At 32.9% G+C, this 24,082-nt stretch overlaps 3 protein-coding genes across 3 annotated transcripts in view; all 3 read right to left on the minus strand.

Moving 5' to 3' along the window:
• LOC123258789 overlaps nt 1-5,188 on the minus strand; it is an 8,142-nt gene extending 2,954 nt beyond the window's left edge. Inside the window, exons 1-3 of the mRNA XM_044719002.1 lie at nt 5,016-5,188; nt 4,834-4,938; nt 4,562-4,752 (exon numbers count right to left, since the gene is read on the minus strand). Coding sequence (XP_044574937.1) covers nt 4,562-4,752; nt 4,834-4,938; nt 5,016-5,154 — 435 coding nt within the window. The 5' untranslated portion in view covers nt 5,155-5,188. The remainder of the gene's footprint in view (nt 1-4,561; nt 4,753-4,833; nt 4,939-5,015) is intronic.
• An 8,033-nt stretch (nt 5,189-13,221) lies between these two features.
• Nucleotides 13,222-14,435, minus strand: LOC123260124. Its single transcript, XM_044721079.1, has 2 exons — nt 14,333-14,435; nt 13,222-13,893 (listed from the first exon to the last, which is right to left on the minus strand). Exons 1-2 carry the CDS (start codon nt 14,369-14,371, stop codon nt 13,222-13,224), a joined length of 711 nt encoding a protein of 236 aa, XP_044577014.1. The 5' UTR covers nt 14,372-14,435.
• A 4,805-nt stretch (nt 14,436-19,240) lies between these two features.
• On the minus strand, nt 19,241-24,082 carry LOC123259523 (retinoid-inducible serine carboxypeptidase-like). The gene is made up of 7 exons (XM_044720075.1): nt 24,000-24,082; nt 22,089-22,274; nt 21,236-21,531; nt 21,053-21,160; nt 20,664-20,997; nt 19,552-19,766; nt 19,241-19,398 (listed from the first exon to the last, which is right to left on the minus strand). The coding sequence occupies exons 1-7, from the start codon at nt 24,043-24,045 to the stop codon at nt 19,339-19,341; spliced, it is 1,245 nt and encodes a 414-aa protein (XP_044576010.1). The 5' UTR covers nt 24,046-24,082; the 3' UTR covers nt 19,241-19,338.

The following is a 24,082-nucleotide window of genomic DNA, read 5'->3' on the forward strand; positions in this document are numbered from 1 at the left end:
GAATTAAATATTATTTCTATTATTTTACAATCGGATTTTCTAATAAAATTATAAGTCAATTTAATTATTATCATGTATAAAAGAATAGACATTATCGTTTAATTATAAATTAAATAATAATTAAATAATGATTCAATAATAAATTAATAGTAAATTAATTAAATAATAATTATTAATTATAAATTAAATACAAGATAATAATTATTAATTATTTTAACTTAATTTTGCTCAACTTCAATATTATATAAAGTTAGATTTTAATAGTAAATGTTATTTAACAATCTTATTTTTGTTTAGTTACATATGGTTTTTTATTATTCTTTGTTACTTTTAGAACAAGGGTTTATTGAGTTTCACACGTGTCTTTTACGACTTTTCCTCATAGGGTTTTAAATTCCATGTGGCGAGAAATAGTCCTTGAATTACTCAAGTACCTTTTATGGGTTCTGAAAATTCGGTTACAATGTCCTTTTGTACCGAAATATGTTTTTGCCTTATTTTATTTTATTTTCTTTTGTAAATGAAACAGAGTTAACCAAAAGATGTTTATTACAACTGGTAAGAGTGAAAGCATGAAATAAATGATTTGAATATTTACTTCGAATATAAAATTTAACTGATTTTAATCATTTAATATTTACTAATTTGAATATTTCGTTTGAATTCACGCTCTCATAATAGATAGCGCTCTAATAACAGGTAGCGTCACCTGTTGGATGCACTAGGTGAATCACAATGTACAAATTCTAGAAATTTTAGGAAAAGATCCTAGTAAAAAACCAGATGATCCCTTTAAGTTTCATGCAGAAATCAAAGGCCGATGGGGAGCGTGGATGAAAGAGGGCTTAGCAGAAGAGGTAAAAAAGAGCGTACTGAGTAAGTATCCTTGAAAAGGAGACTTGTATGCGGAGCCTCCAAAAATAAATTTGGAGATAGCTCCAGCTCTTTCTGAGATCACTAAGAAAAGGGATGACCATTTCTCAGAGACACAGGGATGTGTAGGATCCGCTATTATTGCTCTTGGAGCAGCCATGTCACTTCTTCTGGATACCTCTGACAATGAGGTTGATGAACTGAAGCTGATGGAGTATTTGAGTGAAACTGGTAAATTATTAACAGAAATTTTTCACCAACACTCAATTGCTAGAAAATCTTACATTACTCCAGTAATGAAGAAAGGTGTTAAGACCCTTGTAGATTCCATTGCTCCAGATGATTGGTTATATGGAAATAAATTAGCAGAGCAGATCAAGGAGGCCAAGACAATTGAAAGCGCATGTCAAAACCTAAAATCTGCAGATAAATCTGTTAAAAAACCTTTCCAACGCCCTCAAGTTCAGGGAAACTCGAGGGGCCCGTCTGCCAATTACAGACAGACGGGCACGAGCAACCAGAGAAAGATGTTGCGCTTCAAGCCCAAATATCAGCGTCCGAGCCAAAAATCAGGTCGGGAGAGGATTCAAACCAAGGACTCAGAGAAGAAGTAACTCAGGTAAGAAATCTGCCCACAGGAGGTAGACTTGGTTTCTTTAAAAATAAATGGGAACGAATAACAACAGATAGTTATATACTATCCTGTTTAGACAAATATTCAATCCAATTTAAAGAAACTCCATGTCAAAAAACAATCCCTGAGCAACGAACTTGGCCAAGTAACGACGAGTTTCAAATAGAACTCGAAATTAACAAACTTTTAAGCAAAAAAGCTATAGAAAAATGTGAATACTCTAATGAACAATTTATTTCATCCTATTTTTTAGTATCAAAACCAGACGGAACCTACAGGCTCATTTAAAATTTAAAAAATTTAAATCAATTTATTTTTCCACCTCACTTTAAAATGGAAGACATAAGAACAGTCAAGAACTTGTTGATGCTGAATGACTTTATGACTTCCTTTGATCTCAAAGACGCTTACCTGCTGATTCCAGTAAATCAGACTAGCAGAAAGTATTTAAGATTTATTTTTAAAAATCAAATTTACCAATTTACTTGTCTACCATTCGGTCTCTGTTCCAGCCCGTTTATTTTCACAAAAATAATGAAACCTGTTATAAATATAGTAAGAGAAAAAGGCTTTTTAATAGTAATTTATTTAGATGACATAATTTTTATCGCGGAAAATTATAACACTTGTCGTAATAATGTTTTATGGGCAAAAGCCTTTTTGGAGGAACTCGGCTTTGTAATTAACGATAAGAAAAGTTGTTTAGAACCTACACAAAAGTGTAAGTTTTTAGGTTTAATAGTCAATTCAGTAGATTACACCATTGAATTAACTGATAATAAAAAAGAGCAAATTAAAAATTTATTGACTTAATTCAAAGTTGAAGGTAGATATAAAATTAGGGAAGTTGCAGCCTTGTTAGGTGTTTTGAATGCCGCTTGTCCAGCAGTTGCATATGGACTATCGCACTGCAAGAAGCTAGAAAGAGAGAAATTTCTAGCTCTTGTTTTAAACAACGGCAATTATGATAGCTATATGTCATTGTCAGTCAATCTCAAAGAAGATTTAAGCTGGTGGGGCAAAAATAGTCAAATTCTGCACCTTCTGTAATGGAAAAACGGCGCATGGCTGGTGGAATGATAAGCAAAAGAAGCTCTTCATTAACTATCTTGAGTTATTGGCAAGCTATTATGCTCTCAAGTCTTTTGCCTCAAATGTAAATAATTGTGAGTCTTACTAAGAGTAGACAATACAACAGCGATATCTTATATCAATCGAGCTGGTAGTGTTCAGTTTCCAAGACTCAGTAATCTGTCAAAAGAAATCTGGGATTGGTGTGAAACTAGAAAAATCTGGATTTTTGCTACCTACATTTCATCAAAAGACAACTTTCATGCAGATGCAGCTTCTCGATTGACTAATATAGATACGGAATGGGAGTTGTCTCAGAATGCGTTTAATTTGATAAACCAAAAATTTGGTCCTTTTTCTATCGATCTATTTGCCACATATGAAAACAGAACAATTGAAAGATTCTGTTCTAGATTCCCGAGTCCAGAATCTTTTAGAGTTGATGCATTCACGATTTCTTGGAAAAACGAAAAAATTTACGCTTTTCCCCCGTTTGCTTTGATCGCACCGACCCTTAAAAAATTTATTACTGATAAAGCTGAAGGTGTTATCGTAGTACCAAACTGGCCTACTCAGCCCTGGTACCCGTTACTCCATTCGTTGCTCAAGGATCCACCCTTAATATTTAGGCCAAATAAAAAATTATTGATTTCTCCTTGCAGATCAAAAACTTATCCTCTATCGAAGACACTTTCCCTGGCAGCCGTATACTTGTCAAGCAAAAATATCTGAAAAAAGGACTTTCATCAGATGCTGCCGATATTATGCTAAGCTCCATTACGGAATCTACTCTCAGACAATATGAGAGTTCACTTAAGCAATGGTGGTCTTTTACAAAAGAAAGAAATTATGATATCCATAATACTGATGAATTTAAAATAATAGAATTTCTAACCTTAAGATTCAACAAAGGATGTAAATACGGGACCTTGAACTCGGATAAAGCTGCCATTGCACTTATTACTTATGAAAATCACTCAGAAGAAAAATTAACAAAGCGTTTCATGCGAGGTATCTTCAAAAAACGCCCTACTCGAGCAAAATACGCCACTACGTGGGACGCAAATTGCGTACTTGAATATATAGATACAATGCCGGATATATCAAAATTAAATATAAAAATAATATCTGGAAAATTAGTGACGTTGATGATCCTTGCTACAGCTCACCGTTTACAGACAATGGCCTTGATAAAAATTGTAAATACTATTGAACACAATATCCTAATAAATTTATGTTTAATGCATCTGAAAGCTTATTAAATAAGCTTTAATTCATATATCTATTGATTTTTTGCGTTAAGAATGACCCTCCCAAAAATGAAATTTTTAGTAGATTTCATAGAAATCTAAATATTGTATTGGTTCTCATGACGCAACTTTTGGAAAATTTTGCTATTTCCTCACTCAGCTCGTCGAACTGATTCAGAAAATACATATGGTTCAAAAGTTTATATATGTATGTATATATATATATATATATATATATATATATATATATATATATATATATATATATATATATATATATATATATATATATATATAATAGTCCGAGAAATAGGATCGCTAATCTAATCAATGATAATTGCTCGCACCTTGAATTATTTGACACTTCAATCACATCGTTTGTATCATCGGTTAAAAGACTGCTTCTAACCAATAACCACTAGCTTCTTAATGAGTGCAATTTCATTTCATCTTGCAATAATTACTCGAGATATTTTTTTTTTTTTTTTTTTATAATACTAATAATTTAAACTTAAAAAGCAAATGAAATTGATTTTATTTAATTTAATTTAAATTTAATTCTATTGAAATTTTGATACTCTTTTTACCTTCTTTTTATTTTTATTTTCTTTTTTCACTCATAACCAAATTTAATTGATGTAAATCTAATGTATAAAGCCCATTGGCGTATGAATAAATGAATAAATAAATAATCAATGACTGTATGTAATTGTTATAGTTAAGAGTCACTTACAATGATTCTTTGGAATGCACGGATTATTTCAGAGCATATTGGGCATAGTAAATCAGCTTTCTGATTAATAGCTTGATTTGTAAATTTCTGAGCACATAAGTTACAACCAAACCAGTGCCAACAAGGAAGACTTATCATATCCCCAATATTTTTTTGACACAAAGAACATTTCGAATGTGCTAGGTTGTTAACTATAACAAAGAATGTAGAAATTAATTAAAAAAATTAAACTGATAAATTACTCAACACAAATTATAAAATGAGAATTTTACCGTAAAAAATATTTTCCCCAATTACAGGTTGTTGAATTTTTAAAAATACAATGCCATCATCACCTCCAATGTTTATTCCTCTGAGGTATGGTACTGGATGAACAGCTAAAACAATTACTCAATAGTTTATTACCTTTTATGCAAAAAGAACAATTATTATGATATATTTAATTTACATTTACCAATATTATGTGCTTGTATATTTACAAATAAATCAACATGCAAAGATTCAGTGATACAAGTAAATTTTTGAAGACAGCCTAAAAAGTTGTTTACACATGCCAAAAATTTAGGTATATCAAGTAACTTATCCTGATACATCTTCCAGGCCCGATGAAGTATCTCTTTTTTATTAATATACTTGTTTATTTATATACTTTTTTATTAATATATTATTATTATAAGAGAAGATTTCTATCTATATAGTCACTTATCACGATATCTAGGGAACCATCAGACTTAAAAACTTGAAATTTGGTAGAAATATTACTTTGGGCATTTAGAGGTCAGCTAAAAACAAATTTAAAGAAATTCTTTTCCCAAAGGGGTTTACGGGGGCGTTAACAATGAAAAATTCCCGTTTTTTAACTATGGCTCCTGTCGACTCCAAATTTGGTAGGAATTTTATCTTAGAGATGGATTATTATTATTATTATTATTATTATTATTATTATTATTATTATTATTATTATTATTATGTTATTAAATGCTCAGGGGGGTTGTCCCCGGAGTCCGATTCTCCGAGGGCCCAGCCTGAGCTCCATCCATTACTGCTGGACCACTCCGCACAACAAGGCGGTTAGTGATCACAGCAGGCCAAAGTCATTTTCCTAAGTAGACGGAGGGATCCTAGTATGACAGCCTTCTGCATCCTGACCGCCAAGAATTCAGCTTTTGATGAGCAAGCTGGAACTCTGGCAAGTGAGGATACAAAAGACTGTTTCATCCCTCCGAGGACGCCAACAATCAGGACGACGAGCTTGACACGGTAACCTGGGTAAAGTTTGCCAATTTCAAACAGGAGATCCTGATATATCTGTCTTTTGTGCTCTTCTTTGGCTGAGATGTTGTATTCAGCCGGGGCCGAGAACTCAATGACATAAATGTCACGAGTAGCCTTGTCGAAGAGCACAATATCAGGTTTGTTGTGATCTATCCGCCGAGTTGTTGCAAACGGCATGTTCCAATAAATTTTGCAACTGTCATTCTCAACAACCTGGGGAATATCTCCTGGCAGATAAGGCAGCACCGGTGTCACGTCAATACCGTAGCGGTGACGAAGATAGTAGTACAGTACTCTCAGGGCAGCATTGTGACGCTGGATGTATGCACCTCTCGCCAGCACAGGACATGCTGACAAAATGTGCATAAGCGTCTCCGGATGTTGTTTACACGCCCTGCAGGTCGTGTCCGGGAGCTGCACCTGGAGCACCTTGCTACGGTACTCTAGAGTGTTAATGACACCATCTTGGCAAGCAAATATGAACCCTTCAGTCTCGGACATCAGGCCAGCTGACTTTAAGAAGGAAAACGTCAGCTGGGTGGACAAGCCATGATCACGCACGTGTTTGAAGAACACGCTGTGCATAGACTTGTCCATCAGTTTGCCTAGGAGTAGTTTTTCCTCGGCGTTCCTGATGGCGCTCTTGAATTCCTCCTTTCGGAGTTCCATAAGAGCGTTTATTTCTCCAAGGCCAAGGGTTCTTGCCGCATATATTGCTGCCTTATATAAGAACGACCCCTTATGCGCATTCTCATGTTTATGAACAATTTGCATAAGAAAGTCATCCTCATCTGCAGTGAAATTGACAACTTCGTGTGTTAAACCCAGGACTAAGCGATCGTGAAGCCGCTCCAAGCTCTGCAAACCTCTCCCACCGATTGACCGGGAGAGGTATAATCTGGCGACTGATGAATTGGGGTGCATGCTCCGGTTCATGTTGATAGTCTTACAGGTTCTGATGTCGAGATCTCGCAGATCCTTTCGGGTCCATTTCAGGACACCGAAAGAGTATAGTAAGACTGGGACAGCGAGCGTGTTAGTGGCGGAGACTTTATTTTTGCCGGGAAGTTCGGAGGACCAGATTTTCCGGAGTCTCCTAACATACTCGCTACGGAGAGTTGCTCGGACTTCGGAGACCGCATGCATGCGGTGCTCTTCCATTCCTAGGTATCTATACAACTCTCCGGCGTCTAATTGTCTTAAGATGCTCCCATCTACTAACTCGACATCATCACCCGTATCAGAGCACTTACCCCTCGCCAGATGTACGACCGCACACTTGTCCAACCCAAAAGACATTCCGACATCTCGTGTGTACTCTGCTACGATGTTCAGGGCTGCCTGTAGATGATCTTCATTAGCACTATATAGCTTCAGATCATCCATGTAAAGCAGATGGGTGATCGAGTATTTTCGATCACCCGGAGGCCCCACAGAGTACCCATGGGTTTTACGGAGAGCAACAGATATAGGCAGCAGTGAGATGCAAAACAGCAGAGGGCTCAAGGAATCGCCTTGGAAGACCCCTCGTTTGTACTCTACAACTCCGGTTATTATTATTATTATTATTATTATTATTATTATTATTATTATTATCATTATTATCATTATTATTATTATTATCATTATTATTTATTATTTATTATTATTGTTTTAAGACCATGGAGTCGATTTAAATATTTTTCTTTTTTAATACTTATATTTTCTTATAACAATCGTCTTTTTGGCAGTGGCTAAAAAGTCATTATAAGGTTTCCAAAATTTTACTTTATATTTAGCTATTCAGTCAACGGACTAAGAGATTAACATACATTTTATTTTTACTGATCACTAACCGATGAATTGTTTTTATTACGGTGAAAATTTTAATTAACAGCAAAATTCACTGGACTTAGACTTAGGCAGATTTCAACTTCACTTATGAGACCTACAATAACTTTAACTGAAACTTTCAATGCTCATTTCAAATTTTTTTCTTTGGGTCAGTTGGTATTCATTTTTTGAAGAAAGCCACAGGAACGTTATATATATATTAATTGCATATTGAAAGTTACAATAAATAGTGGCTAGAAGGATCACGTGGATAAAAGGTAAATGCCAATTCGATGAAATTTGGAATCTCTGTAAGTCAATATAATACTCCAATTAAATTTCACGTTTAAATCTACAAACACAATTCTATAAACGTCCAGCAGAGCGGGCGGGTAACAGCTAGTAGTAGTAATAAATAATCAATAAGTATCAGGTTTTGAAGCACAAGAAGAGGATGATGAAAGAAAGATTAAGATGGCTTTAAATATATAGTTAATTTATGCGAAGTTTGCGTGCTCGAAGTTATACTCTAGATCTTCACTTCTTCACATACCCTATTGACTAGAAAAACTCAATCGACGATTTATTAACGTAGCTTGAATAAGAATTGGAAAAATAACTCTTCTTCTTGGTACCTACTCTTAGTCTGGATGGAAGACAGAGATTTGGTCTCTGCCAGTATATGTAGTGCGAAATTTTACGCTTATTTAGAATAGGTACTTGTCTTATAAATTTCATTGCATAGAAGTTGCGTATGCTGCACTAATGAAAATATTTGACGAAGTTAATTTGTAGACGTAATTCAGAAAGTAAAAAAGCATTGAAAGCGAAAATTTGTACATAGATTATGGCAATTTTTGTACTTATTAATTCTTAACTTCGTTTCTTAATCTTTCAAGCAAGAATTGCAATGACAAATGTATATAATTGTATCCGCCGTTAGATCTTATGATAACTTAATTTCTCTAAAATTCTTATATTATCGACGGTGACTAAATGTACTAAAAAAACATCGGGGCAATTTGCATGCGGGTTTTAAGATTGTTGGAAAATGTCATGTTCGAGTCATTTATTATTCGGTATTATAATCAAACGGCACATTTTTATAACTAAAAATTTATCGTACGGGTCTAGAAGACATATGAAAAAATAGCATGTCAGATAAACGACATTCGAAATATTTACGTTTCGTATATTTCAAAGATAGGGACTTTTACAATTCGACTAATTGCAGTTCGGAACCAAATGGAATCGAACCATTGAATATCTGGCATTCCTCTCGTCTGCCCATTAAATTTGTGAAACATGGTCACAAGCCTCGGAGATTACCTTCCGCACTTTTTGTATATACTTGTCCAAATTTTGCCACTAGAGGGGCTTCAAGAGGGTACTGACCCCCTCCTGTGCCCCCCTTAGAGGTTGTGACGGCTAGTCGGATCGGCTCGCGGATCCGCTCCTCAGTACTGCTCCGAAATAACCGGCAAGGCCTTACTCAGGTCAAGCCTTTGGCATGACCCGAAATAATCGTTTTCCTCCCTTCGGGGTAGAAAACGGTATATATTTCAGGTCTATGTCTTTGGCTTGACCTTTCGGAGAGATGTTTGGAATCTGCCGGCTCACAACTTATGGTATACTGTGACCTGAAAACTATACTATTAAGGAAAAGGACACTACACTCTACAGAAATTCGAGCTTAATTATAGAACACTGAAAACTCAAATTTATTGACTAAGCCTTAATCTAGACAGTTAATAACTTACTATACGATAAAATAATAATTATTATTAGATAATCATACAAACAGAATAAACTTTGGTAAAGCTACTGCCGATCGCAATGATCCAGGGCTCCCTTTAATCTTTGCTGCAGCAAAAATGGTTTTTAACCAACCCGCAATTATTGCCTTTGATGCCCCTTTTACTTTACCTCGGGTAGTAATAAAGAGGTTCATTAGGTCAGGAACTGCTCTCCTCCTACTCGCTGATATTTTTATCAGCTGCTTAATCCAGTAGACAATATTAAATTCAGCCTGGTGTGATTCCGTCAGCTTCCACCCTGACTGTCGGTGGTTCGGAGTGTCAGTTTTAGATCCAAATATCGGCCAGAACGTTACCGAATCATTCTCTAAGACGATTCTACTTCGTTCAATTGACGGCAGTGTAAGATCATGAACTCTCCTGCCTGACGCTAACAATAATAAAAAGGCAACGTGTCTCGAAACTTGAAAAATACTTTTCTCATCTGGAGGATTATTACTTAGCCAGCTAATCATGGATTCAATATTCCAAATTTCCTTCCGTGGTGTTAACAATTTTGCCTCACTTGTGCCGATTGCTTTCAGTATCGATTTCACCAGAGAATGAGTGCATAACTTTCCTTCAGGATTTACAAAGGTGTTGATGACTGATTTTCTAACAAGGATAGTCTTGTAAGCCAACTTCTTTACTCTGAACAAGTAACCAAAGTAAGTTGCCAGGTTCTGTGGTGGTGGATCTCTTGGAGAGACTCCATTATCTTTACTCCAATCCAACCAATGCTTCCATGCTGCCGAGTAAGTCTTCCAGGTCGACTCTCTCCATGCCGAAGATAAAAGAGTAATGTCCTGTTCAGCCAAGCCCGAAATCAGTTCACTCCACCCCGTACTCTCCAAACCTCCAAGCAGAGGTTCTTGGCATTCTGTGGAGGCAGCCCTGTCGCCAAGTCCACCAAATGGTTCTCCAGGTTCCACAGCTGGAGTGGAGCTGCAGTGCTCTTGCTCTTGAGATCTCCCCTCCAAAAGGTCTTCTCCCATCTGGGTGCTACTACCAAGAAAATCCCTTTCACTGAATTCAGGTGTTGTAATACCTTGGGGATCAGTGGCGGTGGAGGAAATACCCATCCCAAATCCAGCGCCCATGGTCTGCTGAAGGCATTGATGAAGCATGCTTCCCGGTCGTTGATCTCCATTGTCACATATTTCGGCACTACTCTGGATCTGTTCGTTGCAAAAAGGTCTAGCTGGGGAGTTCCCCATTTCTCGAAGACTAACTTGGTCAGGCTGTTTTTGAGGTGCCAGTCCGTCAAGGGTAATCCTCTGGATAATTTGTCCGCAAGACAATTGTACTGACCGGGAAGATAATATGGAACAAGCCGGATCTGATACTGTCGAGCTATTAATAACAGCTTCTTGGACAAGGTGTGAAGGATTTGTGAACGGGTCCCTCCCTGTTTTCGGATGTAAGCAACTACCGTCTTGTTGTCCGTCTGCAGCAACACTGACCTGTTTCTCAATTGATCCTTGAACTTCTCGATTGCAATTAATACCGTGAAAAGCTCTTTCCGGTTCACGTGCCAACTCTGTTGCTCCGGTTTCCAGACACTTAATATTATGTAATATTTTAATCTCAATAATTGTGTGAATTTTATGTATGTAATGGGATGCAACTCAAGAAGGGCTCAAAATAACACTGCACATGAATAATTTGAGAACTTGCTCGTGAATTCTCAACTCGACTCAAACTCAGTATTCGTATTGTATTATGCAAGGAATGTGAAATATGCGCAGCATCATAATGAGCGTATTGTGTCAGTACTCAGAAAGGTCTCAAAATAACACTGCACATGAATAGTTTTAGAACTTGCTCGTGAAGTTTTAACTCGACTCAGACTCAGTATTCGTATTGTATTATGCAAGGAATGTGAAATATGCGCAGCATCATAATGAGCGTATTGTAATTGAATATGAATTGGAACTAGTAACTCAGCTTAGCACCGGTGGGCGGTTTAGGGCTGACGGCCGAACCGACATCCTCCCGACGCTGAGGGAAATGTTGTATTGAATATGTATGCAAGTATAAATTTGATTCGTACCTTTTTGGTATTTTAGGTTTACTAAAATACAATACCATGTGCTGCTTGAGCTCTTAAATGTCTGATGAATGTATTAATGTAGCGGTTTAGGCTCGTGACTGTAGAGTTCTGATGATGGTGGTGAATCAACGTCGTGGTGAACTTCAATCACAGATTGATGAAAAGACACTGATATTTCACCTCACAATTCATTTTAAGTGAAACTCAGCTATTAAATGATGTTAATGTAGATCGTAAATTGGTACTTAGTTGAAAAACGAAATGCTAAGAAAGAGGATTCGATTTAAACTTGGAACTTGACTAAAATTGACGTAGTTGTCGCTCGGAGAGATCCTTTTGGACTGACTCTTTTGGTAGTATTTTAAGCACAACAGAGTACGGAGACTCTTTTCATTTTATTATTGGGAGTACATTTCCGAGAAATATTGTTAAGAAAAATACGTTGACAAAAATATTACACATATAAAAAAGGGAAAGTTAAAACGGAAAATATTTTAAATCGAACCAGATGAGCACTAGGGTTACGAAGAGAACAAGAGACTGCATTTATATGACCTCAACGGACAGAGTCATAAAAGTAGGTACTTGAGTCTAGCGACCCGCATGCATGTATCCAAAACTTACAGCCGAGAGTAAAATATTCAAAGATTTTACGTTTATTTTTCACATACTGAATAATTTCAAAAAAAAATTAGTAAATATTATAAAAAATGAAATAATTGATTAATTGTGAAATTAGCTAAGAATTGAACAGTACTGAAGTTGGCTCGCCAGAAACTTGCAGTCATGCTCGGGGTGACTTACGATCTTTCTTCCCGTAGTCACGTTTCTTATGCTCTCTCCTACTCTTTTGCACCTTGTTTACTGGAGGAAACGCTAGCCCCTGACTGTGATTTCGGCTTTTTGAAGGAGGAACTCCCAGATCCACTCGATTTTCGAAAGGATCTATTCTTCGATCCATAGAAATGAGGCTTCTCTGTCAGTGGCTTTCTGCTTTGAGGGAACACCTTGTTCAACCCACCTCGTTGGTCTAGAAATTTTGAAAGCAGTTCTTCGTCGAATAAGTGGGTTTCTGATGGCGGAATCTCCGCCAACTTCGCCGCGTGATGTTGCTCGCTGGATTTAAAAACTTTTCGGCGCATCTCGATTACTTCTGCTCTTCTAGCGCACGTAAACTGAAGCAGGTCGTCAGAAGTTTCTTTAAACTTAAAATCTCCTAAGAACGCTCCTTTTATGTCATTGTAAGCTTCCGGGTGTTTAGTTGCTAGGGATTTCATCCCTTCCATCAAGAATTGACGCTGTTTTAGCAAACCATGAGTCAGAGTTCCTGTTAGCTCGTCCATACGCTCCAAAAGCGTAAGATAATAGGACTGAGAAACAAGGCCCTCCAACTGCGTGTTGATTTTCAGTGAATCAAATACCGGAACCGCATGAAGCTTATTTTGGACTTCCTTGTATCTGATCCGATTCCAACTTGCCGACCCAAGTTTTTGGCAAGCAATTCCCTGAACTTTAATTTCAGGCGTTGGTGGAGGAATCAATGGTTCCTTTTCCTTGACCTGCGGATCAAATGACAAGGCCTCGAGATCGTTCGCCGGCTGTACTGATGGGTTAATTGGCTGACTCATTGGCCGGTTTATTAGAGGATCTTTCATTGCCGGAGGGGTCCAAACCGATGAAATAATCGACTGAGAATCGTCATCACTAGAGGACTCTGAGCTGCTCTAAACCTCTTCCTCTTCCTCACTTGATTCTTCCCTCCCCCTCTTTTTTATTCTCTGCTCTACCTTCTGGATCTTCCCTAAGACGATCTCGAACATATAGTTCATTTGGTCTTGTAGTGCTGCTATCTTCGATCTCTTTAAGTCCGAATGGCTATCGGTCTCCTCACTCAACCTTTTTGTGCCCCGCAGATCTTCTGACTGTGTCTGCTGTTTCAACTTTTCTGCGGCCTGCAAGCGTGAAATGCAAAGAGGTTTCACTGGCTCTACTGCGTGCAAGAAAATTTCCGCTTGCCCTAACGAGCCTTTAAGCTTGTTCACAAGAGCCGGAGGACTCATGATAAGAGCTCTACAAAAAGACCAGTTCAACATAGAGACATTGAGATCTCTATACTGTTTCTCCGGTAAGTCTACTGTTCCCGGATTGAAAGCTTGAGCTAGCCCAACCGTTGGTAAGGCATATCGCAACTTGTTTAAAATTTGAGGATTAACCTCCTGCTCGCTACCGAACAAACTTTCCTTGGAAAGATCCAGAGTTTTCCAATTTTGCCAACCTATTGGCAAGGATTCATGGGTCAGCAACTTTATCCTGTCCAGAACTTTGTCTCCCTCAACTGTTTCTGCTGCTACTTCCAGTAACTCCTCCATCGTCGTCCATTGAGGTTCTCCGGCCATCTGAAAAATATTAGAGTATCATTAAAAGATACTCTTAATCGAGATTTAAATATTACGCTCGAGATAGTTTGTCTGCGAGCTGATAAGTTAATGCATTATTTTGCATTGTATTTATACTTGTGCCTTTGAAGGCGAAGATAGTCAAATGGCCTGCCAAAACTTTTATGCTGTGCATAAAGTCGCCTCGAGCCGTTGTGATCCGCAGCTAAGAGTCTTGTCTCAGCTGAGTCTCGGCTGCGGGTGCGGCTGCGCCTCGGCTGAGGAAGGAGCCCGGAGGGCTGCCTTCCTTTGGATGCAAACTCGGCGAGCCTTCATGGCTGCGCCTCATGAGTCCTTACGGCTGCTGCTACGGCTGGTGAGCCGCAGCAAAAACTGCTCGATGAAAAAGTTTTCCTAGTGTTCTCTGAAACACAAAAAATTAGTGTCGAAGATTTCTTACCTTTTCCTTATGTATATCCTTTGAAAAGTTTTCTTTCATATAAATCACATTAAATTTTACGAACGTTACACAACGTTAAAAGGACTCGTATACACTACTCGGTAAATGAAAGCGTACTAAGGAGCGGATCCGCGAGCCGATCCGACTAGCCGTCACAACCTCTAAGGGGGGCACAGGAGGGGGTCAGAACCCTCTTGAAGCCCCTCTAGTGGCAAAATTTGGACAAGTATATACAAAAAGTACGGAAGGTAATCTCCGAAAGGTCAAGCCAAAGGCATAGACCTGAAATAATTGATTTTTCCACAAGTTACAGTGTTTCCGGGGTTTCATACATGACGGACAGGAAAATTTTTTGACCTATTTTGATGTTTTTTTCCGTTTCTATTGCAGTAAATCAATTTTTAAAAAGTATGGAATTAATCTCCATTAAATTATCTCGACAATAGTATGCAAAATATCTTGATTCCGTGAATTAACAAGGCTATAATACTAAAAATAGTTGCTTAAATGAGGCGAAAAAAATTTTTCGATCGTAAAGCACTCTCTGATGCTTTGCATCATGAGTCGTGCAAAAAAATTAAAAAACGATTGAGTTATTCAACGGAAGTGTTAAGAATTACTCTCATGTACAGCTCGAGTAAAAATATTGAAAAGAACGCAAGTATAGCAACAATTTTTTCCGTGCATGGGGTCAACTAGACCCAGTATGACCACTACGGGTTAATGTCAAGGCTCAAGCCAAGTAGTAATTCCAATACATACTAAATACAATCGTGAGTACATAGAACAAAAAATTTTGATTAACAAATAGTAAAATATACCAATTCATCAGATAATGATTAGTTTGAAGCTAATAGTACAATATTTGTTTCAATGACTTTAATCACCATCTCAGATTCATAAATCTGAGAACTGCATTTTTTATTTATCAAGATTCAATAGATAATTATATAATTGATTTTTAAAAACTTGTAAGCTAGAAAAAGTAACAATTTATCTTAAGTACTTTATTTGCTATTCAGTAATTACACCTAAGCAGTAAGAAGAGCCTTTGGCGCGTAACCAAACGATCCGGGTTCAAGTCCCGGTCTGGGCTTTCTGAATTATTTTTTCGGTTACCGAAAAATTCCTACTGAGTAAGGTCCCCCCTCCCCCCTTTATCCTTTATTTCCCCAGTCCCCAAATTTGTCTTTAATGACAAATTTAGCTATAAATTATGGCTATTGAAGGTTTATTACTGCTATTGAAGGTTGTTGAGCTTTGTATAACACAAGTATTATTTATAAGCATGACTAACATGTTATTACTATGTTAATTACTATATTTATTTTGATATCATTTTTATGTATCTAAAACTCTGTACTTCATACACTAATTATAACTGTATATTTGATAATGGTTCTGAGGGAGCCTAGGCTCCAGAATCCAATAAAATTATTATCTATCTATCTATCTATCTAAGCATAATAAAAAAAAAAAAAAAAAAAAAAAAAAATTTTTTTCGATAAGAAGAGACTTGTAAATCTCTAAGTAGATGTATAATGTCGACGAACCTTTAACTTTATATGACCTAAAAATTGATAAAAAATGTGACATCTATTATCTGTACACACGAAAACGATCATGTGTATATTGTATTGTATATAAATGGTAAATTGAGTGACTGGCGTATTGAATCGAGGGAACATTCTCAGCGGTGGTCTACGCTTGTTACTTTTTATTATCACTGTATGCTAGTGTATCATACAAATAGATAGGTACATTTGTATCTTTTATTATTTATCATGTATTTTATTTTACCGCTGGTTAGATTGATGGATAGTCGGATGATCCACAGCCAGAGAACTTCAGACTTTGAGGTGATATCACCTAATATTAATGTTCTATCACTAACCCTTTAAAATAAGTCACGATCGTGATTAAGCTTACGGATTTGTGGGAATAGTTTCTTTTTTTGCGTACTTAGACAAATTTTTATGGTAATAATTTTTTTATTAATAAATTTGTTTTCTTACTATGACAGGAATAATTTTGCTGTCCTATTTTTAGGGAAGAAATGAGTTGAGACTTTTTTGTACAATATTATTTAAGAAGCTTTGAAATTTATCTAAATTTCAAATAATTTAATTGCTTATAATAATTTTTTATCCAAAAAAAAGGTAAAAAATGAAATTTTCAAATTTTTAAGAATTAAAATTGATGAAATTTATAATAAAATAATTATCTTGAAAAGAGAAAAAATTCTTGAATAAAAAAAAAATTAACTTTAATCGAAAATAAGTTTTTGGCTCAATAATTTTTTTCTTAACTCAAAATAATTTTCTTAAAAATGGAATTTTTTATTTAAGTTTAAATATTCTTTTCATTTTTTTTTATCAGGATAAGAAAAAAAAACCGCAGAATTTTTAATAACAATAAAATATTTTAATAATTTATTATTTTTTTGTCTGAAAATTTTTGCTTATAAAAATATATAGACAAAAAAATCAATTTAGATAAAAAAAAAGAAAATTTGTGAGCCAAGAAAATAATTAAAAAAAATTTTTGTCTTAAATTAAGACAAATTCTTCGACTTAAATTATGACGATAAAGCTTTTTAAAATAATTTTTTTTATTCGAGTAAATTTTTTTTTTGTGTATTTAAAATAAAATAAAAAAATTTTTTAATTCTTAAACTTAAATTTAAATAAATTTTTCCGATTTAAAATATTTTTCTTCTTAATTTAAAACAATTAAACGATTAAAAACAATTTTCTTGATTCAACAATAAAATTTCTACAAGCTTCAAAGACATAAATGTTGAAAAAAAAAAATTCAGATTGAAATGAGAAAAAAATATAAAAGTTTAACTAGAATGGTAATTTTGACATCCCTGATGCTCAAAGTGTCAGACATACCCCAAAGTTTAGTGGCGATCTCTAATGAACTGGTAGTCCGTTAGTTAGCCTTCTCGCTACAATGTATATATGTTCTTAACACACATATACATATCATACAATTGCGTTTACCCATTTACCATTCGTACATAGATATCACACACATGGGATGTGTTATGTACGCAGACGACCGGACTGTATCCTTAGCTATGTGTGTTACATTTGTACAAAGCACATTCAGTGTGTAGTATGTACCTTTACTCTCGCACGTCCAGCGACTAAACCCGAGGGCGTTAGATCCCGCATGTTCTATTCGGGTTTTTCATCATATCACTTATCTTCCTTGCTCTTCTCTCTGATGTGCTTCGGTTACAAATACAAATAAATCCCGTTAGAGACCGACAACTTCATTCCTCGATTCTCTTCATTCATGCGAATTAAAAGTTACATTATAAATACAATTAAAAATTTATTTCTTCTTTGTATAAATTAAAAGTTACATTAAATACTTATAAAAATTTCTTTCTTCTTTGTATAAATTAAAAATTAAATTAAATACATATAATCATTTATTTCTTCTTTGTAAAAATTAAAAGTTACGTCAAATATAAATAAAAATGTATTTCTTCTTTGTAAAAATTAAAAATTACATTGAATACAAATTAATAATTTATTTCTTCTTTGTGAAAATTAAAAGTTACATTAAATATATATAATAATTTATTTCTTCTTTGTGAAAATTAAAAATTACATTGAATACAAATTAATAATTTATTTCTTCTTTGAAAAAATTAAAAGTTACATTAAATATATATAATAATTTATTTCTTCTTTGTGAAAATTAAAAATTACATTGAATATAAATTAATAATTTATTTCTTCTTTGAAAAAATTAAAAATTACATTGAATACAAATTAATAATTTATTTCTTCTTTGTAAAAATTAAAAATTACATTAAATACACATAAAAATGTATATCTTCTTTATAAAAAAATGATCTCGAAATTTTCAGGAAAAATGTTTCCTAAAAAAATCCAAATCTGCAGGGCTAAAAAAGCTTAAAATTAAGCCAAATACTACATATGTATGTAAGCTTTTATTAAGGGGAAAGTTAAATAATGAATGCAAATTTACATTTTTAGTGGATTACCCGGGACCAGATATTTCGTGACTGGCTCTAAGCTAGGGATTAACCTTACACTTACAACTGTAATAATAGACGGGAGATATCATTACCAAAATGCATACAAGTGTTCACGCTGTGAATACCCCGAGGCTTTTACTATTTCTTTATTTTATATCTATACAATCTGCCAACTTCAAAATGACACATTTTTCGACGACTTATTACGAATATTGTTTTGTTGTTATTGCGATTCATCTTTTGGAAAAGCTAACGACTGATATTGTGAACTCCTCCAGCATTGAAGTCTTTAAAAATATTATTATTTTAAATTTTTTTAAAAAAATCTTGCTCTTTTTTAAATTTTAAAAAATGAAAAAAATTTTTCCGAACTCGATTTTTTAATTTTATTTATCGAAATTTTTCTTCATAAAATAAATTTTTGAGGAAAATTTTAAATAAAATTTTCTATAAATTTCAACATGATGATATAACAGCTTGATTAAAATATTAGAAAAATTTTTTTCACTTACTTAAAAGGGAAAAAAATTTTATTTTTGAAATTATAATAAATTATTTAAGCAAACAGGCGCTAGAATAAAAATAAATTTGTCATTGGAAGTTGTTTCTATTGTGTATCATGAACTCTCCCCAAGGATTTTAGATGTTGGCCAGTTCAACAGATCGTATAATATTTTTTTCTGGATTTACGGGTCCCCTAATGTGTTAAGTAACTTGTTAAACACCATGTACTGATGTTCTGAATGATAAACTCAAATATAAATATTTGATGTTTTTATTTAATTAAAATAAATTTTACTTTTATAAGAGTAAATTTTGATATAGTTATAGATAAATTACAAGTAAAAAATAATTAATTAAGTAATTTATTTTTTTTTTTTTTTTATTTTAATACAATAATATTAACCATATATTCCAACTTTTCCGTTTTATTAATAATAATCATATCGCATTTTATATCCAAGTTCTTGAAGAATAACTGTAATTATTCTTGTGTTACTCTGATGATTACTTTCTTCAAATCTTGCGGATTATCCACTATCAACTAAAAAATAAAAAAATAATATTTTTAATTTTTTTCAATTTTTTAGACTTAAAATTTTTTTATTTTAATTTAAAAAAAAACATTCCGAAAATTTTTAGATGACATAATAACATCTATATCATTATTAAAAAAATAATATTTATAAAAACTAACCCAATGTCCGGCTTCTATAATATAATACTCCAAATTTCCATATTTCTTCATCGAAATCTTGTTATCAATATCAACTTGTTTTGCTGCTTGGAATGCTTCTTTATTTTCCCAATTAAAACTGTTTACCCATGAGGTAACAGATGGCGCCGGAATGAAAAGATCATTTTCACCAGCAATTACCACAAGTCTAACATCCGTTTTAAGAATTTGATCAACTGAAAATTCATAAAAATCCAAGTTGTATATCATTCTCATCAATAGTTAATGTATTATAATAAGCATTTAGGCTGCATTTAAAAATGCTTTAGCTCTAGCTACATAATTAAGAAATAACCTTGTATCTTGTGAACTATTGACATTTTTAAAGAGATAAGCTCACCTCGACATTGCACTCATCGAAACCTTTCATTTGAGTACCCACATCATTTTTTCATATATTTATATATATTATATATATGTATATATAAAAAATATATCAAAAATGCATGTGGGTACTCAAATGAAAGCTCTTGATAATTGTAATATCGGGATGGGCTTATATCTTTATAAAAGTCAATAGTTAAGAAATGAAATTATATTTTGTCGAATATTGACATTTTTAAAGATATAAACTCATCCCGATATTGCACTCATCGAGACCTTTCATTTGAGTACCTACATGAATTTTTCATATATTTTATATATTTATATATATGTATATATGAAAAATATATCAAAATGCATGTGGGTACTCAAATGAGAGCTCTTGATGAGTGTAACATCGGGATGAGCTTATATCTTTTAAAACATCAATAGTTAAGAAATGACATTGTATTTTGTTAACTATTGACATTTTTAAAGATATAAGCTCATCCCGATGTTACATTCATCGAGACCTTTCATTTGTGTACCCACATCAATTTGTTATATATTTTATATATCTATATATGAAAAATATATCATAATGCATGTGGGTACTCAAATGAAAGCTCTTGATATGTGTAACATCGGGATGAGCTTATATCTTCATAAATGTCAATATAGCTAATAAAATAAAGTACACTTTAACAAAAGTCATTATATAATTGAGCAAAATTTGAACAGAATTAATGAATAAAAAATAAAATAATTACAAGTTTGTTTAATAGGCTTCGCAACTGTTTCACCGTAACCCATCAATACAGTAGAATCTACATTATTCTTCCACTCGTGACCGAGCCGCAATACATTCTTCACATGATTGTTCATCAGACTTTTCAACTTATCGTTTTTCACAAACTCAGAATAATTAGTCGTTATACTTGGCGACAAATTGAAAACATTATTCAATTTATAATGATCTTGGATAGAAACTACTTGCGAAATAAGTAAATGAAACAATTCCCAATATTTTCCTTTTTCTTCAGCTTCGGTAGCAATCCTCGCCCTTTCTTCAATTCCTTTAAACTCTTCTTCACTAAATTTATCCTGCATAAAATTTATCAATTAATGCTAAATATTAATAATAAAATTTGATCCTTACTTTATTAGAAGGCTTGGCCCAAAAATTAACAACATCAACCAATGAAACCCACGGAGCTCCCAGAACAACAGCTTTTAAATTACTTTCAATTTGTTTATTTTTTTGAGCCTGTAACAGTACAAAAATTCAAGTTTTAATAATTTTATATTAAAAAATTTGGTAAATTTAATATTTGACACATACTTGACTCCAAATTAAAGCGGTTTTAGCGGTGATAACTGTCCCGGAGTTTTCGCTCATCATATAGGTGGGAGTAGTTCTGAACTCGGGAACTTTGTTGAAGAAATCTTTGATAACCGCAAAAGTATCTTCACCCATTTGGTCACTTGAACTTGCGTAGTTTGTTTCATTGTCAACATAACTGAACCCGCAGCCCAAAATATTGTCGATGAATAAAATATTGAAGTCTTTGAGCCATGTGTTGTCTCTGGGGTTAAGATCAACATCCAGCGGTCCGATTTGGTCGAAATTATTTACACCTAAATTATTATTAATTATGACACTAAAACTAGCCTCTTTAAAAATTTTAAGAATTTTTTTATTATTGAAAAAATTATTTAAAAAATTTCATTTGTAAAAAACTTTGTCCAATTTTTAAAAAATATTTTTTAAGTTATGATGAAATGAATTATTAATAGTTGTGAAGAAATAAATTAATAATTGAAAAAAAAATTTTTTTGATTCACCTGCAGATTATTCAATTTCCTAAATATGCATTTAAAACTTAATTCTATTTTATTAATTATAAAAATTATTTTTTGTTAAATTTACAATCATCATACGGCTGCGCAATTTTAAAACACAGTAACTGCAAAAATTTTATACCTGATTTTTTCTAATAGTATTGCTGCGTTTTGTATAACTTTTAGACCTTAATTTCAAGTATTTTTTCTTAAAAATATTTATATTCAAGTATTTTCTATTCACAAATCAAATTTTTCATCAATTTGACGGGCTAACTTTTTTTTTAATAAGAAAAATTGAAAAAAAAATTTAAATGTTAGTTACTGTGTTTTGAAATTGAGCAGCCAAATACCTGACGCTCCATTTAGAATTCCCGTGGGCAATGAAATTAATAGAGGTTTGTTTTTGGAAATTGCCTTGCTAGATGAAGTGTGGTACAACCACCAAAAGTAGTGAGCGCCTTCTCGGACAGTCACTTCACTCCAATTTTGTTTCGTTGAGCCAACGCCTTTTTCTTCATCACTTTTTACTTCTTTTGCTGTTAATAATAAATATGTGTTAAGTAGTGATTGAAGTTAAAATTAATTGCGAAGAATATATTTTTTTTATCGCTGAAAACTCTCTTGATTAAAGTTATTTTCTCGGGATAAATAAAGTTAAAGAAGAAATTTTATAGTTTCATTGAAAGGTAAACTTTTTTTATATCTAAACTTCAAGATAATGAATAAAAAATTTACTTTACTGATTGTAACTTTATTAAAATAAATGTATGATTATATTTATTTATAAAATCTTAGTACTTGATTTTCTTTCAACTTCATCGTCCAAAAAACAATTTTTAATTTTATTAAAATAAAAACAAAATTATTAGGATTTATTTTGTTAATCTAAGGGGGGAAATACGTGTAGAAAGGCCGTTTTCATGATGATTTTCATTCATTTTTTTAAAGTATAAAAAATTAATATTATTTATTGAAACTATCCGGTTATTTTATACATATATTTATAAGTATTTTTTTTTATTAAATAACAATATAAGTTAACAAATAGCGGTGATATCAGCTGATACACATCGCAAGTTGTCATCCGACTTAGCAGTCTGTGTGCAGTATGGAAGCCACAATTTTTATTTGACATCAATGGCACAGAAAAATTACTTCATTTATATGTGTATCTTCCATATGAACCTCAATTCCAAAAAAAAAAAGTAAAAATTTGCATTTTTTAGAGGGCTATGAAATTAAGTCGTGATTATTTACCACTTTTTAATACATTGTTTATTAAAAAAAAAAATAGTTTAAATAAAAATATCGCTTCTGATTGAGGTTCATATTCAAGATAATTGTATAAAGAAAATTATAAGCCATATCACAAGATGATTGGATTAAAACTCTTTGAGCTAGACTGCACACAGTTTTGAAAAAGCTCGTTTCGAGAAAAACGCGTTTGAAAAAAAAAGTGACAGAGAAAGTTAATGTAAAATAGTATTAAAATAATTAATAAATCGATTATAACTTTTGAACGAATAAGAATTTTTACTTGACATTTTATATCTATATTTTTGAATAGTTTTACAAGCGATTTATAAAAAAAAAAATTGAACTTTTTTAAGCCTGTACACGTATTTCCCCCCTTAATTAATTACTTACCATTATATAAATAAAAAACTAAAATTAAAAAATATATATTCTTCATTATGAAAAATATCACTACAAATTTAAAGACTGAATCAAATATTTTTTAAGAGTGATCCAAATTTTCTTTATACAGCCGCAAGAAAAATTAAAAATCAATAAAAATATGTTATCTTCTGATAATTTAAATAACAAAAAAAAAATGTCGAATGAAGAACAAATTTCATAATTTTAACAATTATTTACATGACATTAAATATTAAGTCAAGTGTGAAAAAATGATTGTACTTTTCGATCGCATATTTTAATTTAATAACATTTTTTTAATAATAATTTATTTGTTTATTTATTTCTTTGGAAAAGACCCGACAGCCAAAAGCCACTAACAAGGTCACATGATTATTACATAACTTTACATTTGATTTATTATACATAATTTTATTCATTTTTATAAATACTTGTTTAGTTACAAAATTGATTGTGCACTTAGGTACAATAGCTTTTGATAAGAGTAAAATATATTTTGTAACATTTCTGAGGAGACGGCGGCCAAAAGCCAGTTATTAATAATTAATAACAAATTGTTTAGCAATTATAATAAATATCTGAATTGTTTAATTAAAACTTACCTTGAAGTAAATAAAGTAGTAAAATTGAAATATAAATGTTCTTCATTGTAAAAAAATGTCTCTTTAAGAAGCTAACGCTTTCT

Source organism: Cotesia glomerata, linkage group LG2 (genome assembly GCF_020080835.1).
Source record: "Cotesia glomerata isolate CgM1 linkage group LG2, MPM_Cglom_v2.3, whole genome shotgun sequence".
Lineage (NCBI taxonomy): Eukaryota > Metazoa > Arthropoda > Insecta > Hymenoptera > Braconidae > Cotesia > Cotesia glomerata.

Coding starts and splice junctions, on each gene's coding strand:
- LOC123260124 (XM_044721079.1), bottom strand. CDS start 14,371: ATGAAAGAAAACTTTTCAAAGGATATACATAAGGAAAAG. Junction 13,894..14,332: donor AGGATATACATAAGGAAAAG/GTAAGAAATCTT, acceptor AATATTTTTCAG/ATGGCCGGAGAACCTCAATG.
- LOC123259523 (XM_044720075.1), bottom strand. CDS start 24,045: ATGAAGAACATTTATATTTCAATTTTACTACTTTATTTACTTCAAG. Junction 21,532..22,088: donor AATTCTAAATGGAGCGTCAG/GTATTTGGCTGC, acceptor ATAATAATTTAG/GTGTAAATAATTTCGACCAA. Junction 21,161..21,235: donor CCGCTTTAATTTGGAGTCAA/GTATGTGTCAAA, acceptor GTACTGTTACAG/GCTCAAAAAAATAAACAAAT.